The sequence below is a fragment of the Lampris incognitus genome, chromosome 20, assembly GCF_029633865.1.
Source record: "Lampris incognitus isolate fLamInc1 chromosome 20, fLamInc1.hap2, whole genome shotgun sequence".
In the NCBI taxonomy this organism is placed as follows: domain Eukaryota; kingdom Metazoa; phylum Chordata; class Actinopteri; order Lampriformes; family Lampridae; genus Lampris; species Lampris incognitus.
In genome coordinates, this window is record NC_079230.1 from 3,255,537 (window position 1) to 3,268,036 (window position 12,500).

Genomic DNA, 12,500 nt, shown 5'->3' on the forward strand with positions numbered 1-12,500 from the left:
TTAGAAATAATGATTTGTATTTGAAATAAGATTTTTTTTACATCAAACTTTGCTTTCGTCAAAGAATCCTCCATTTGCAGCAATTACAGCATTGCAGACCTTTGGCATTCTAGCTGTTAATTTGTTGAGGTAATCTGGAGAAATTGCACCCCACGCTTCCAGAAGCAGCTCCCACAAGTTGGATTGGTTGGATGGGCACTTCTTTGAGCAGATTGAGTTTCTGGAGCATCACATTTGTGGGGTCAATTAAACGCTCAAAATGGCCAGAAAAAGAGAACTTTCATCTGAAACTCGACAGTCTATTCTTGTTCTTAGAAATGAAGGCTATTCCATGCGAGAAATTGCTAAGAAATTGAAGATTTCCTACACCGGTGTGTACTACTCCCTTCAGAGGACAGCACAAACAGGCTCTAACAGGTACTATTTAATGAAGATGCCAGTTGGGGACCTGTGAGGCGTCTGTTTCTCAAACTAGAGACTCTAATGTACTTATCTTCTTGCTCAGTTGTGCAACGCGGCCTCCCACTTCTTTTTCTACTCTGGTTAGAGCCTGTCATGGAAAACACAAAATTGTTTGGGTGATCCCAAACTTTTGAACGGTAGTGTACGTTCTGGATGGGGAGAGGGCTCTGACGAACTGCTGCCTTGCCGGCCTGCTCTGTACCTCCGGGGGGCGGGTGTGCACACCTCCCGCTCGTACCTCCGGGGGGCGGGTGTGCACACCTCCCGCTCTGTACCTCCGGGGGGCGGGTGTGCACATGCCCGCTCGTACCTCCGGGGGGCGGGTGTGCACATGCCCGCCACGCCAGGCTCTTATGTCACTGGCCAACATCTGCAGCGGCTGCCCACATTTTCTGCATGGATTACTCGGTTCTTTACACAAGAGCTCAGGCTTTCAACGCTGTCCGGCCGCCCCTGCAGGCCCCCACCAAAGCCCCGTGATTATGTCTGCCCCGGCCCCCAGGCGGAGCCAGGACGGAGCACAAAGCCAACGGCAGGGCTTCAGTCTCCATCCACCACCCCTCTGCCTGGGCTAACAGTTCCCACGGGGTGTGCCTCCCAGGCTGACCCACCAGAACACTTGGGCGTGTTCACCACCGTGACAGCCACTGGGTGATGGCCGCCGCCATCTTGGCTCACATCCCGAGCCTCACACACCTGTCCCAACACACCTGTCCCAACACACCTGTCCCAACACACCTGTCCCACATCCGCTGGAAGAAGAAACGATGCGAAGCGCCGTTGAGGAAGTCGTGCCAGCGTCGGCAGCCATCCTCACCACAGATGACCTCAGGCGACCCTTCGCCTCACGCCAGGCTCTCCTGAGCTCCCTGGCCATATCCGACCACCCACATGCTCCTTCCTCCTCTCTGTCTCACCCCTCCTCCTCCCTCACTCACACCCCACCGTAGCAATCCATGACAGGCAGCTAGCTAACCAGCCAACGCACTGACACTAAATGCTAGGCTAGCTGCCGACAGGAACGTTGTCCCTCGACAAACAATGGTGTGTGTATATACTGGGTGTACTGGTGTGTGTATATACTGGGTGTACTGGTGTGTGTATATACTGGGTGTACTGGTGTGTGTATATACTGGCTGTACTGGTGTGTGTATATACTGGCTGTACTGGTGTGTGTATATACTGGGTGTACTGGTGTGTGTATATACTGGGTGTACTGGTGTGTGTATATACTGGGTGTACTGGTGTGTGTATATACTGGCTGTACTGGTGTGTGTATATACTGGGTGTACAGGTGTGTGTATATACTGGCTGTACTGGTGTGTGTATATACTGGGTGTACTGGTGTGTGTATATACTGGGTGTACTGGTGTGTGTATATACTGGCTGTACTGGTGTGTGTATATACTGGCTGTACTGGTGTGTGTATATACTGGCTGTATTGGTGTGTGTGTATACTGGCTGTACTGGTGTGTGTGTATACTGGCTGTACTGGTGTGTTACATTAATCCTGTATCAGTGTGAATGAAGGGTTCTTTTTAAACAGTTACCCCACAGCTCCCCATCCACCCCCCTGGCCGCCCAGGTACCGTCTTCCAGCCGGGTTAGCATGGTGCAACTATAACTACCATTCAGCTGAAGGTGTGTGTGTGTGTGTGTGTGTGTGTGTGTGTGTGTGTGTGTGTGTGTGTGTTCCAGGTACGTGTTTGCCTGGGACGTGATGGAGCCTGTGACGTATTTCATCTCCTGCACCACCAGTATGATCTTCTTCGGCTACTACATGCTCACCAAGCAGGTACGAAGAGAGAGAGAGTGTGTGTGTGTGTGTGTGTGATGACAGCAGACGGTAGGCTGCTCTGTCAACATTAAAGGACCAATCCGTGGGTGTGTGGGTGGCGTGGTGGTCTATTCTGTTGCCTACCAACACAGGGATCGCCGGTTCGAATCCCCATGTTACCTCCGGCTTGGTCGGGCGTCCCTACAGACACAGTTGGCCGTGTCTGCAGGTGGGAAGCCGGATGTGGGTATGTGTCCTGGTCGCTGCACTAGCGCCTCCTCTGGTCGATCGGGGCGCCTGTTCGGTGGGGGGGGGGAGGGGGAACTGGGGGGAATAGTGTGATCTTCCCATGCACTACGTCCCCCTGGTGAAACTCCTCACTGTCAGGTGAAAAGAAGCGGCTGGTGACTCCACATGTATGGGAGGAGGCATGTGGTAGTCTGCAGCCCTCCCCGGATCGGCAGAGGAGGTGCAGCAGAGACCGGGACGGCTCAGAAGAGGGGGGTAATTGGCTGGATACAATTGGGGAGAAAAAGGGGGGGGGGTCCAAAAAAAACGGACCAATCTGTGATTTATGTGTCCCTACGAGACGGGTTTACTCACATGACTGAAGAGTTTGAGATGTAGATGTCACATCACCATGTTGAGTCTTTCTCATCCGATGGTGGTCTGGTCTGGTCTGGTCTGGTCTGGAGTCTGTCCAACTCCAGTCTGGACAGCCAGTAGAGACGTGAACAAACCCTCTACAGCATCAGGAAACATCAGAAACTCACGTTAAGGTGTTGCTCGCTGGGCTGAGCTTCCATCTTGTTCGCTGGGCTGAGCTTCCATCTTGTTTTCTTCAGGAGGCAGACAGACGCCTTCTGGGGCAGCTTTTGTCAACAGAGGAAGATTATCAGCATAAAGTTGTTGGAATAGAGTTATTAGAATGAAGTGATCAGAATCAAGTCACCAGAATCAAGTGACGACTCGTGTCTTCTCGGGCCTATGTTCTTCACTTCCTGTTTGTCCTGCAGACTCGAGTCGTTTGACTCGCTCGAGTCGGTAGACTGATGCACACATGTCCTGTCCACCGCCTCGGCAGTCATGGACATTAGCTGTGTCTATGTGGCTCTGAACATGTGATGGCTGGAGTTTCTTTATGACACACAGAACGGTGCTGATTGGTCAGTTTTGCTGACATCATGATGTCACGTGGTCTGTGACACAGACGGTGCTGATTGGCCAGTTTTGCTGACATCATGACGTCACATGGTCTTTCGTTGTCAGTGCCGCCATCTTTAGTGTTTCAGTTAGTCCTGTTGTAAAGTGAAGGGGGGAGCTGTCTGCAGTATGATTTGAAGTGTCTCTGGTCTGCATGAGCTGACAGAAGACACAAGTGACTTGTTCTTTAGACGACAATAATAATAATAATAATAATGATGATGATAATAATAATAATAGCAATAATGATAATAATAATGATAATACTAACAATGATGATAATAATAATAATAATGATGATAATAATAACGTTAATCATAATAATACTAATAATGATAATGATTATATGATGATAATAATAATGTAGCGAATTCGGGGGACAACGCAACCATAGGAAGTGCCGCAGCCGGGAGGCAAACCTGTATCGCCCGCACCGCAGGAGACATCGCTAACCGCTCAACTAAAGGGTCAGACCCGCCAGTCAGTGGCCAGCGTGTCTTCTTATCCATGCACGTTACAATAATAATGATGATAATAATAATAACAATAATGATGACGATGATAATGATAGTAATGATAATAATGATAATAACAATAATAATAACGATGATGATAATAATATAATAATAATGATGATAACAATAATAATAACGATGATGATGATAATAATGTAATATTAATAACGATGATGATGATAATATAATAATAATGATAACAATAATAATGATAATAATAACAATAATGATGACGATAATGATAGTAATGATAATAATAATAATGATAATAACAATAATAATAACGATGATGATAATGTAATAATAACGATGATGAAAACAATAATAATGATGATAATAATAATAACAATAATGATGACGATGATAATGATAGTAATAATAATAATAACAATAAAAATAACGATGATGATGATGATGATAATAATGTAATAATAATAACGATGATGATGATAATAATAATATAATAATAACGATGATGATACCAATAATAATAATGATGATAATAATAATAATAACAATGATAATGATAATAATAACAATGATACTGATAATAATAATAACAATGATAATAATAATAATAACAACGATGATAATGATAATAACAATGATAATGATGATAATAACAATGATAATAATAACGATGATAATGATGATAACAATTATTATAATATAACAATGATGATGATGATAATAATAACAATGATAATAATAACAATGATAATGATAATAACAATGATAATGATAATAACAATGATAATGATAATAATAATAATAACAATGATAATGATTATAATAATAATCATTACAATCTAAACTGAAATGATTCAACACAACATTAATGACATGTTCACATCCCAACCTGCATCTCTGCATGTCTGTCTCCCCAAACTGTCTGGTGTGTGTGTGTGTGTGTGTGTGTGTGTGTAGGACTGTGTGTATCCTCATGTCAAGGATCGTCAGTTCCTTCATATCTTCCACAAGAAAGCGTCTAAACACAGATTTAACATCCACCGATACAACACACTGAGAGACCAGCTGGCTGAGGTATACGCACACACACACACACACACACACACACACACACACACACACACACACACACACTCACTATATTTATAAATACACACACTGATCTACATATAGTGTAACTAAATAGCATGTATCAAATTTCTTCCTGTGTGTGTCTGTGTACATGTGTGTGTTTGTGCATCTGTGTGTGTGTGTGTGTGTGTGTGTGTGTGTGTGTGTGTAGGTGGAAAGTGATCTAAAGAGACTCAGGAGTCCCATCCAACTTCAGCTCCCTGTGGACCAGATTAAGACCTGAACACACACACACACACACACACACACACACACACACACACACACACACACACACAAATGCACACACAGACGCAAACACACACACACGAACAGACATGCACACACACAGATGCACAAACAACAACACACACAAAAATACGCACACAAACACCAATACATAAATGCACACACACACTCCTATGCTATGTAAACGTAAAATTTTTCTTGTGTTGTCATGTCATTCATGTTGTCCCATACCAATAAACTAATTGGCTGAAGACTGATTGATGAGTGGTGACAGGTATGATTGATGGGTGGTGACAGGTGTGACTGATGAGTGGTGACAGGCATGACTGATGAGTGGTGACAGTTATGATTGATGAGTGGTGACAGGTATGACTTATGGGTGATGACAGGTATGACTGATGAGTGGTGACATGTATGATTGATGAGTGGTGACATGTATGATTGATGAGTGGTGACAGGTATGATTGATGAGTCGTGACATGTATGATTGATGAGTGGTGATAGGCATGATTGATGAGTGGTGACAGGCATGACTGATGAGATGTGACAGGCATGATTGATGAGTGGTGACAGGTATGACTGATGAGAGGTGACAGGTATGAGTGATGAGTGGTGACAAGCATGATTGATGAGTGGTGACAGGCATGACTGATGAGATGTGACAGGCATGATTGATGAGTGGTGACAGGTATGACTGATGAGAGGTGACAGGTATGACTGATGAGTGGTGACAGACATGATTGATGAGTGGTGACTGGCCCATTTCCGTGAACACTGGGAAGACATCCAGCACTTTTCCTGTGCCCTGTCCATATCATTAGTGTTGTGTCCTGGTCCATATGGTTAGTGTTGTGTCCCGGTCCATATCGTTAGTGTTGTGTCCCGGTCCACATCGTTAGTGTTGTGTCCCGGTTCATATGGTTAGTGTTGTGTCCCCGCCCACATGGTTAGTGTTGTGTCCCGGTCCATATCGTTAGTGTTGTGTCCCGGTCCACATCGTTAGTGTTGTGTCCCGGTCCATATGGTTAGTGTTGTGTCCCCGTCCATATGGTTAGTGTTGTGTCCCCGCCCACATGGTTAGTGTTGTGTCCCGGTCCATATCGTTAGTGTTGTGTCCCGGTCCACATCGTTAGTGTTGTGTCCCGGTCCATATGGTTAGTGTTGTGTCCCGGTCCACATCGTTAGTGTTGTGTCCCCGCCCATATGGTTAGTGTTGTGTCCCCGTCCATATGGTTAGTGTTGTGTCCCCGTCCATATGGTTAGTGTTGTGTCCCCGCCCATATGGTCAGTGTTGTGTCCCGGTCCATATGGTTAGTGTTGTGTCCCCGCCCATATGGTCAGTGTTGTGTCCCGGTCCACATCGTTAGTGTTGTGTCCCCGCCCATATGGTTAGTGTTGTGTCCCCGTCCATATAGTTAGTGTTGTGTCCCCGTCCATATGGTTAGTGTTGTGTCCCGGTCCACATCGTTAGTGTTGTGTCCCGGTTCATATGGTTAGTGTTGTGTCCCCGTCCATATGGTTAGTGTTGTGTCCCCGTCCATATGGTTAGTGTTGTGTCCCGGTCCACATCGTTAGTGTTGTGTCCCGGTTCATATGGTTAGTGTTGTGTCCCCGCCCATATGGTTAGTGCTGTGTCCCGGTCAATATGGTTAGTGTTGTGTCCCGGTCCATATGGTTAGTGTTGTGTCCACGCCCATATGGTTAGTGTTGTGTCCCCGCCCATATGGTCAGTGTTGTGTCCCCGCCCATATGGTCAGTGTTGTGTCCCGGTCCATATTGTTAGTGTTGTGTCCCGGTCCATATGGTTAGTGTTGTGTCCCGGTCCATATGGTTAGTGTTGTGTCCCCGCCCATATGGTTAGTGTTGTGTCCCCGCCCATATCGTTAGTGTTGTGTCCCCGCCCATATGGTTAGTGTTGTGTCCCCGCCCATATGGTTAGTGTTGTGTCCCAGTCCATATGGTTAGTGTTGTGTCCCCGTCCATATGGTTAGTGTTGTGTCCCGGTCCACATCGTTAGTGTTGTGTCCCGGTTCATATGGTTAGTGTTGTGTCCCCGCCCATATGGTTAGCGTTGTGTCCCGGTCCATATGGTTAGCGTTGTGTCCCGGTCCATATGGTTAGTGTTGTGTCCCCGCCCATATGGTTAGTGTTGTGTCCCTGCCCATATGGTTAGCGTTGTGTCCCCGCCCATATGGTTAGTGTTTTGTCCCCGCCCATATGGTTAGTGTTGTGTCCCCGCCCATATGGTTAGTGCTGTGTCCCGGTCAATATGGTTAGTGTTGTGTCCCGGTCCATATGGTTAGTGTTGTGTCCCGGTCCATATGGTTAGTGTTGTGTCCACGCCCATATGGTTAGTGTTGTGTCCCCGTCCATATGGTTAGTGTTGTGTCCCGGTCCATATGGTTAGTGTTGTGTCCCCGCCCATATGGTTAGTGTTGTGTCCCCGCCCATATGGTTAGTGTTGTGTCCCCGCCCATATGGTTAGTGTTGTGTCCCCGCCCATATGGTTAGTGTTGTGTCCCCGTCCATATCGTTAGTGTTGTGTCCCGGTTCATATGGTTAGTGTTGTGTCCCCGCCCATATGGTTAGTGTTGTGTCCCCGCCCATATGGTTAGCGTTGTGTCCCGGTCCATATGGTTAGTGTTGTGTCCCTGCCCATATGGTTAGTGTTGTGTCCCTGCCCATATGGTTAGCGTTGTGTCCCCGCCCATATGGTTAGTGTTGTGTCCCCGCCCATATGGTTAGTGTTGTGTCCCCGCCCATATGGTTAGTGCTGTGTCCCGGTCAATATGGTTAGTGTTGTGTCCCGGTCCATATGGTTAGTGTTGTGTCCCGGTCCATATGGTTAGTGTTGTGTCCACGCCCATATGGTTAGTGTTGTGTCCCCGCCCATATGGTCAGTGTTGTGTCCCGGTCAATATGGTTAGTGTTGTGTCCCGGTCCATATGGTTAGTGTTGTGTCCCCGCCCATATGGTTAGTGTTGTGTCCACGCCCATATGGTCAGTGTTGTGTCCCCGCCCATATGGTCAGTGTTGTGTCCCGGTCCATATTGTTAGTGTTGTGTCCCGGGCCACATGGTTAGTGTTGTGTCCCGGTCCATATGGTTAGTGTTGTGTCCTGGTCCATATGGTTAGTGTTGTGTCCTGGTCCATATGGTTAGTGTTGTGTCCCCGCCCATATGGCTAGTGTTGTGTCCCCGCCCATATGGTTAGTGTTGTGTCCCGGTCCACATCGTTAGTGTTGTGTCCCGGTTCATATGGTTAGTGTTGTGTCCCCGCCCATATGGTTAGTGTTGTGTCCCCGCCCATATGGTTAGTGTTGTGTCCCCGCCCATATGGCTAGTGTTGTGTCCCCGCCCATATGGTTAGTGTTGTGTCCCCGCCCATATGGTTAGTGTTGTGTCCCCGCCCATATGGTTAGTGTTGTGTCCCCGCCCATATGGTTAGTGTTGTGTCCCCGCCCATATGGTTAGTGTTGTGTCAGGAAGGGCATCTGACGTAACATTTTGCCAAATCATTATGCGGACTAACAAGACCACATCGGATCGGTCAAGGCCCAGGTTAACAATGACCACCAGCGGTGCTGTGCCCTCATAGGGTACCGATGGAAACTATCAAATCGGCTGTGGCGCCCCCTGGGAAACGGAACAAGCCAAGAAGATTGATGTTTAGCTGTGTTTTGTGTTAAAGCTACAGTAGGCAATAATTAAACAGTTGGTTGCACAGCGTGTCCACAATTGCCCCCTGCTGGGCCCATCAGCCCACAGCTGCCCCCTGCTGGGCCCATCAGCCCACATTTGCCCCCTGCTGGGCCCATCAGCCCAGCAGCTCTGTGCACATCTGGATGCTGCTCAAATATCCAGGTAAGAAACTCACACAAGGTCGAACCAGTTCATCTGGACACAGAAACGTTTCATCATCATCCAAGAGACCTCTTCAGTCTCACCTGACTGCAGGTACCCCACCCTTATAACCAATACAGTGACTGCAGGTACCCCACCCTTATAACCAATACAGTGACTGCAGGTGTCCCCACCCTTATAACCAATACAGTGACTGCAGGTACCCCACCCTTATAACCAATACAGTGACTGCAGGTACCCCACCCTTATAACCAATACAGTGACTGCAGGTGTCCCCACCCTTATAACCAATACAGTGACTGCAGGTACCCCACCCTTATAACCAATACAGTGACTGCAGGTACCCCACCCTTATAACCAATACAGTGACTGCAGGTACCCCATCCTTATAACCAATACAGTGGCTGCAGGTGTCCCCACCCTTATAACCAATACAGTGACTGCAGGTACCCCACCCTTATAACCAATACAGTGACTGCAGGTACCCCACCCTTATAACCAATACAGTGACTGCAGGTACCCCACCCTTATAACCAATACAGTGACTGCAGGTACCCCACCCTTATAACCAATACAGTGACTGCAGGTACCCCACCCTTATAACCAATACAGTGACTGCAGGTGTCCCCACCCTTATAACCAATACAGTGACTGCAGGGGGGGTACCTGCAGTCAGGTGAGACTGAAGAGGTAACTTGGATGATGATGAACCGGGTCTGTCAGTACACGTTGAGTCCAGATGAACTGGTCCACCTTTCTGCGAGTGAAAACCTGTCTTATACCTCAGCTGACTGCCAACTCCTCCGCTGGTTTGTCACCAAAGTCGGAGCACCGGGGAAGAGGAGACACAGCTGGTGGAGCTCTACACCCTGAGTGACCTCTTCTGGTTCTGCTTTAAATGACTCGTTTGACCGCAGCAGGGTTCCTTTAAAATATGTGTTTCTGTGAGCGCCCAGCTGAACCACCTGGACACGCGGTCTGAATCGAACAGCCAATCGGGGTTAGCGAGCACGTAGCTAGCCAGTCACAGCGACTCAGTACAAATAAGGGTTATGCAGGTTCTGTGTGTGATGTTGCTACGGCAACCCGCGCTACATGTCCTCCTCTGCCTACAGCAGCGTAGTGCAAAACAAACCAAAAGAAGGACGAGCTTAGAGGAGAAGCGAGACCAAGAGGGCACTAAGTAAAAATAAATAAAAAGAGAAACCAGATGAGGGTCAACATCAGAGTTTTTGAGATGGTGAGTGCTGTGGGAGGGGCTTAGGATGGGAGGGGCTTAGGATGGGAGGGGCTTAAGACGAGGCCGCAGAGAGGTGGATGTTTTGCTTTGGAATGTTCATGTTGCCTCTTTTAATGTTCTTTTAATGTTCTATTGTGTCTCATTTCATTTTTAACATGTGCCTGCACATTGTTTTTAATGACAATAAATTGAATTGAATTTCCCCGTGTTCTTTTGTTCTATTGTCTTTCCCCGTGTTCTTTTGTCCTATTGTCTTTCCCCGTGTTCTTTTGTTCTATTGTCTTTCCCCGTGTTCTTTTGTTCTATTGTCTTTCCCCGTGTTCTTTTGTTCTGTTGTCTTTCCCCGTGTTCTTTTGTTCTGTTGTCTTTCCCCGTGTTCTTTTGTTCTGTTGTCTTTCCCCGTGTTCTTTTGTTCTATTGTCTTTCCCCGTGTTCTTTTGTTCTGTTGTCTTTCCCCGTGTTCTTTTGTTCTATTGTCTTTCCCCGTGTTCTTTTGTTCTATTGTCTTTCCCCGTGTTCTTTTGTTCTATTGTCTTTCCCCGTGTTCTTTTGTTCTATTGTCTTTCCCCGTGTTCTTTTGTCCTATTGTCTTTCCCCGTGTTCTTTTGTTCTATTGTCTTTCCCCGTGTTCTTTTGTTCTATTGTCTTTCCCCGTGTTCTTTTGTTCTATTGTAATTCCCCGTGTTCTTTTGTTCTATTGTGTCTTTCCCCGTGTTCTTTTAATGTTATTTTAATGTTCTATTGTGTATTTCCCCGTGTTCTTTTAATGTTCTATCGATGTTCTTTGTAAATTATTTCTAGTTTTTAAAAAAAAAATTATTTTATGTGTCGACAATTCCTTGACCTTAAATACCAGATTAATCTCCGAAGATCAAACGTAACACTGAATTTAAAAAAGGCAGTTTCATTCCAGCGATGTCATTGGTCACTGTTTTGAAATTTGATGATTCCCAGAATGCAAAGCAACTTTTGATTTGTTGGTTGATTGTAATGTGGTTTTGACCAAGGAATGTTAAATTACTCTGACACGCTGATTTAACTCACCCAGAAGGCCTCTCTGACAGTCTCTTAGCAACCACCTAGAAACCACTTTTAAACACCATGGCAACCACCAACCAACCCCATAGCAACCACCTCCTGACAACCATGCCTAGCAACCACACCCTCCTCAGCTTCGTGGTGTGTCTAATCTCCTTGGACGATGAACCAACAGAAAACTAAAGCCACGATGCTACAGACAGAGTACGAAGCTTTATTGACAACAAAACAAGACAGTTTCCTTCACAAACCACGCAGGCCTGGTGAAAACCACGCAGGCCTGGTGAAAACCTCCATATGAACAATGTGAAGATTACACAAATACTGACGGTGCTAAGCTAGCCTATACTTTGATACATGCCATCTTTTTTCAAAGATACTCATTATTTGTGTGTGTGTGTGTGTGTGTGTCTGTGCGTGTGTGTTGTATCAGCTGTTGTACTTGGTAACAGAAGGCCAGCCTGTATGCAGCCGTATCCACTCGTAATAATGAGCAACCTGAGAGACACAGACACACAACTCACCGTTAAGAAAGTCAGGCCACATTTGTATCAACATTAAGAATAATTGTATACATGTACACAAGCACGTAACTGCCACGCCCCCCATGTACGAAAGAGGGACATTTGAACCCCCTAAAAACTGTCATCCGTCGATACAGGTTCAAGCTCATGAAACTGCACTATGTCAGTTACTTTTCTGTGTTTAATTACACTCGGCCAGGTGGAGGCAGCACTGAGTCTAAACGTACCTACTGACACACTACAACAGAAACGAAAGACACTCCGTGCACGCACGTGTGTGTATATATATATACACATACGTATGTATGTATGTATGTATGTATGTATGTATGTATGTATGTATGTATGTATGTATGTATGTATATGTATAGATATGTGTATATACATATGTGTATATACACACACACACATATGTATATACACACACACATATATATATATACATATGTATGTATATATATATATATACACACACACAAACACATGTATATATATATATATGTACATATATATACACACACAAACGTGTATATGTATGTGCGTATATGT

General features: G+C 46.0%; 2 protein-coding genes across 4 annotated transcripts in view; one reads left to right on the forward strand and one right to left on the reverse strand.

The window, feature by feature from the left end:
* The window catches only part of LOC130130930 (calcium uniporter regulatory subunit MCUb, mitochondrial-like), a 23,046-nt gene extending 13,024 nt beyond the window's left edge, over positions 1-10,022 (forward strand). The window contains exons 7-10 of the mRNA XM_056300797.1: positions 2,161-2,257; positions 4,885-5,001; positions 9,047-9,149; positions 9,937-10,022. Coding sequence (XP_056156772.1) covers positions 2,161-2,257; positions 4,885-5,001; positions 9,047-9,149; positions 9,937-10,022 — 403 coding nt within the window. The remainder of the gene's footprint in view (positions 1-2,160; positions 2,258-4,884; positions 5,002-9,046; positions 9,150-9,936) is intronic.
* A 1,603-nt stretch (positions 10,023-11,625) lies between these two features.
* Positions 11,626-12,500, reverse strand: part of cfi (complement factor I) — a 43,798-nt gene continuing 42,923 nt past the window's right edge. For all 3 annotated transcript variants that reach the window (XM_056300466.1, XM_056300467.1, XM_056300468.1), the window contains exon 18: positions 11,626-11,925. In XM_056300466.1, coding sequence (XP_056156441.1) covers positions 11,857-11,925 — 69 coding nt within the window. In that variant the 3' untranslated portion in view covers positions 11,626-11,856. The remainder of the gene's footprint in view (positions 11,926-12,500) is intronic.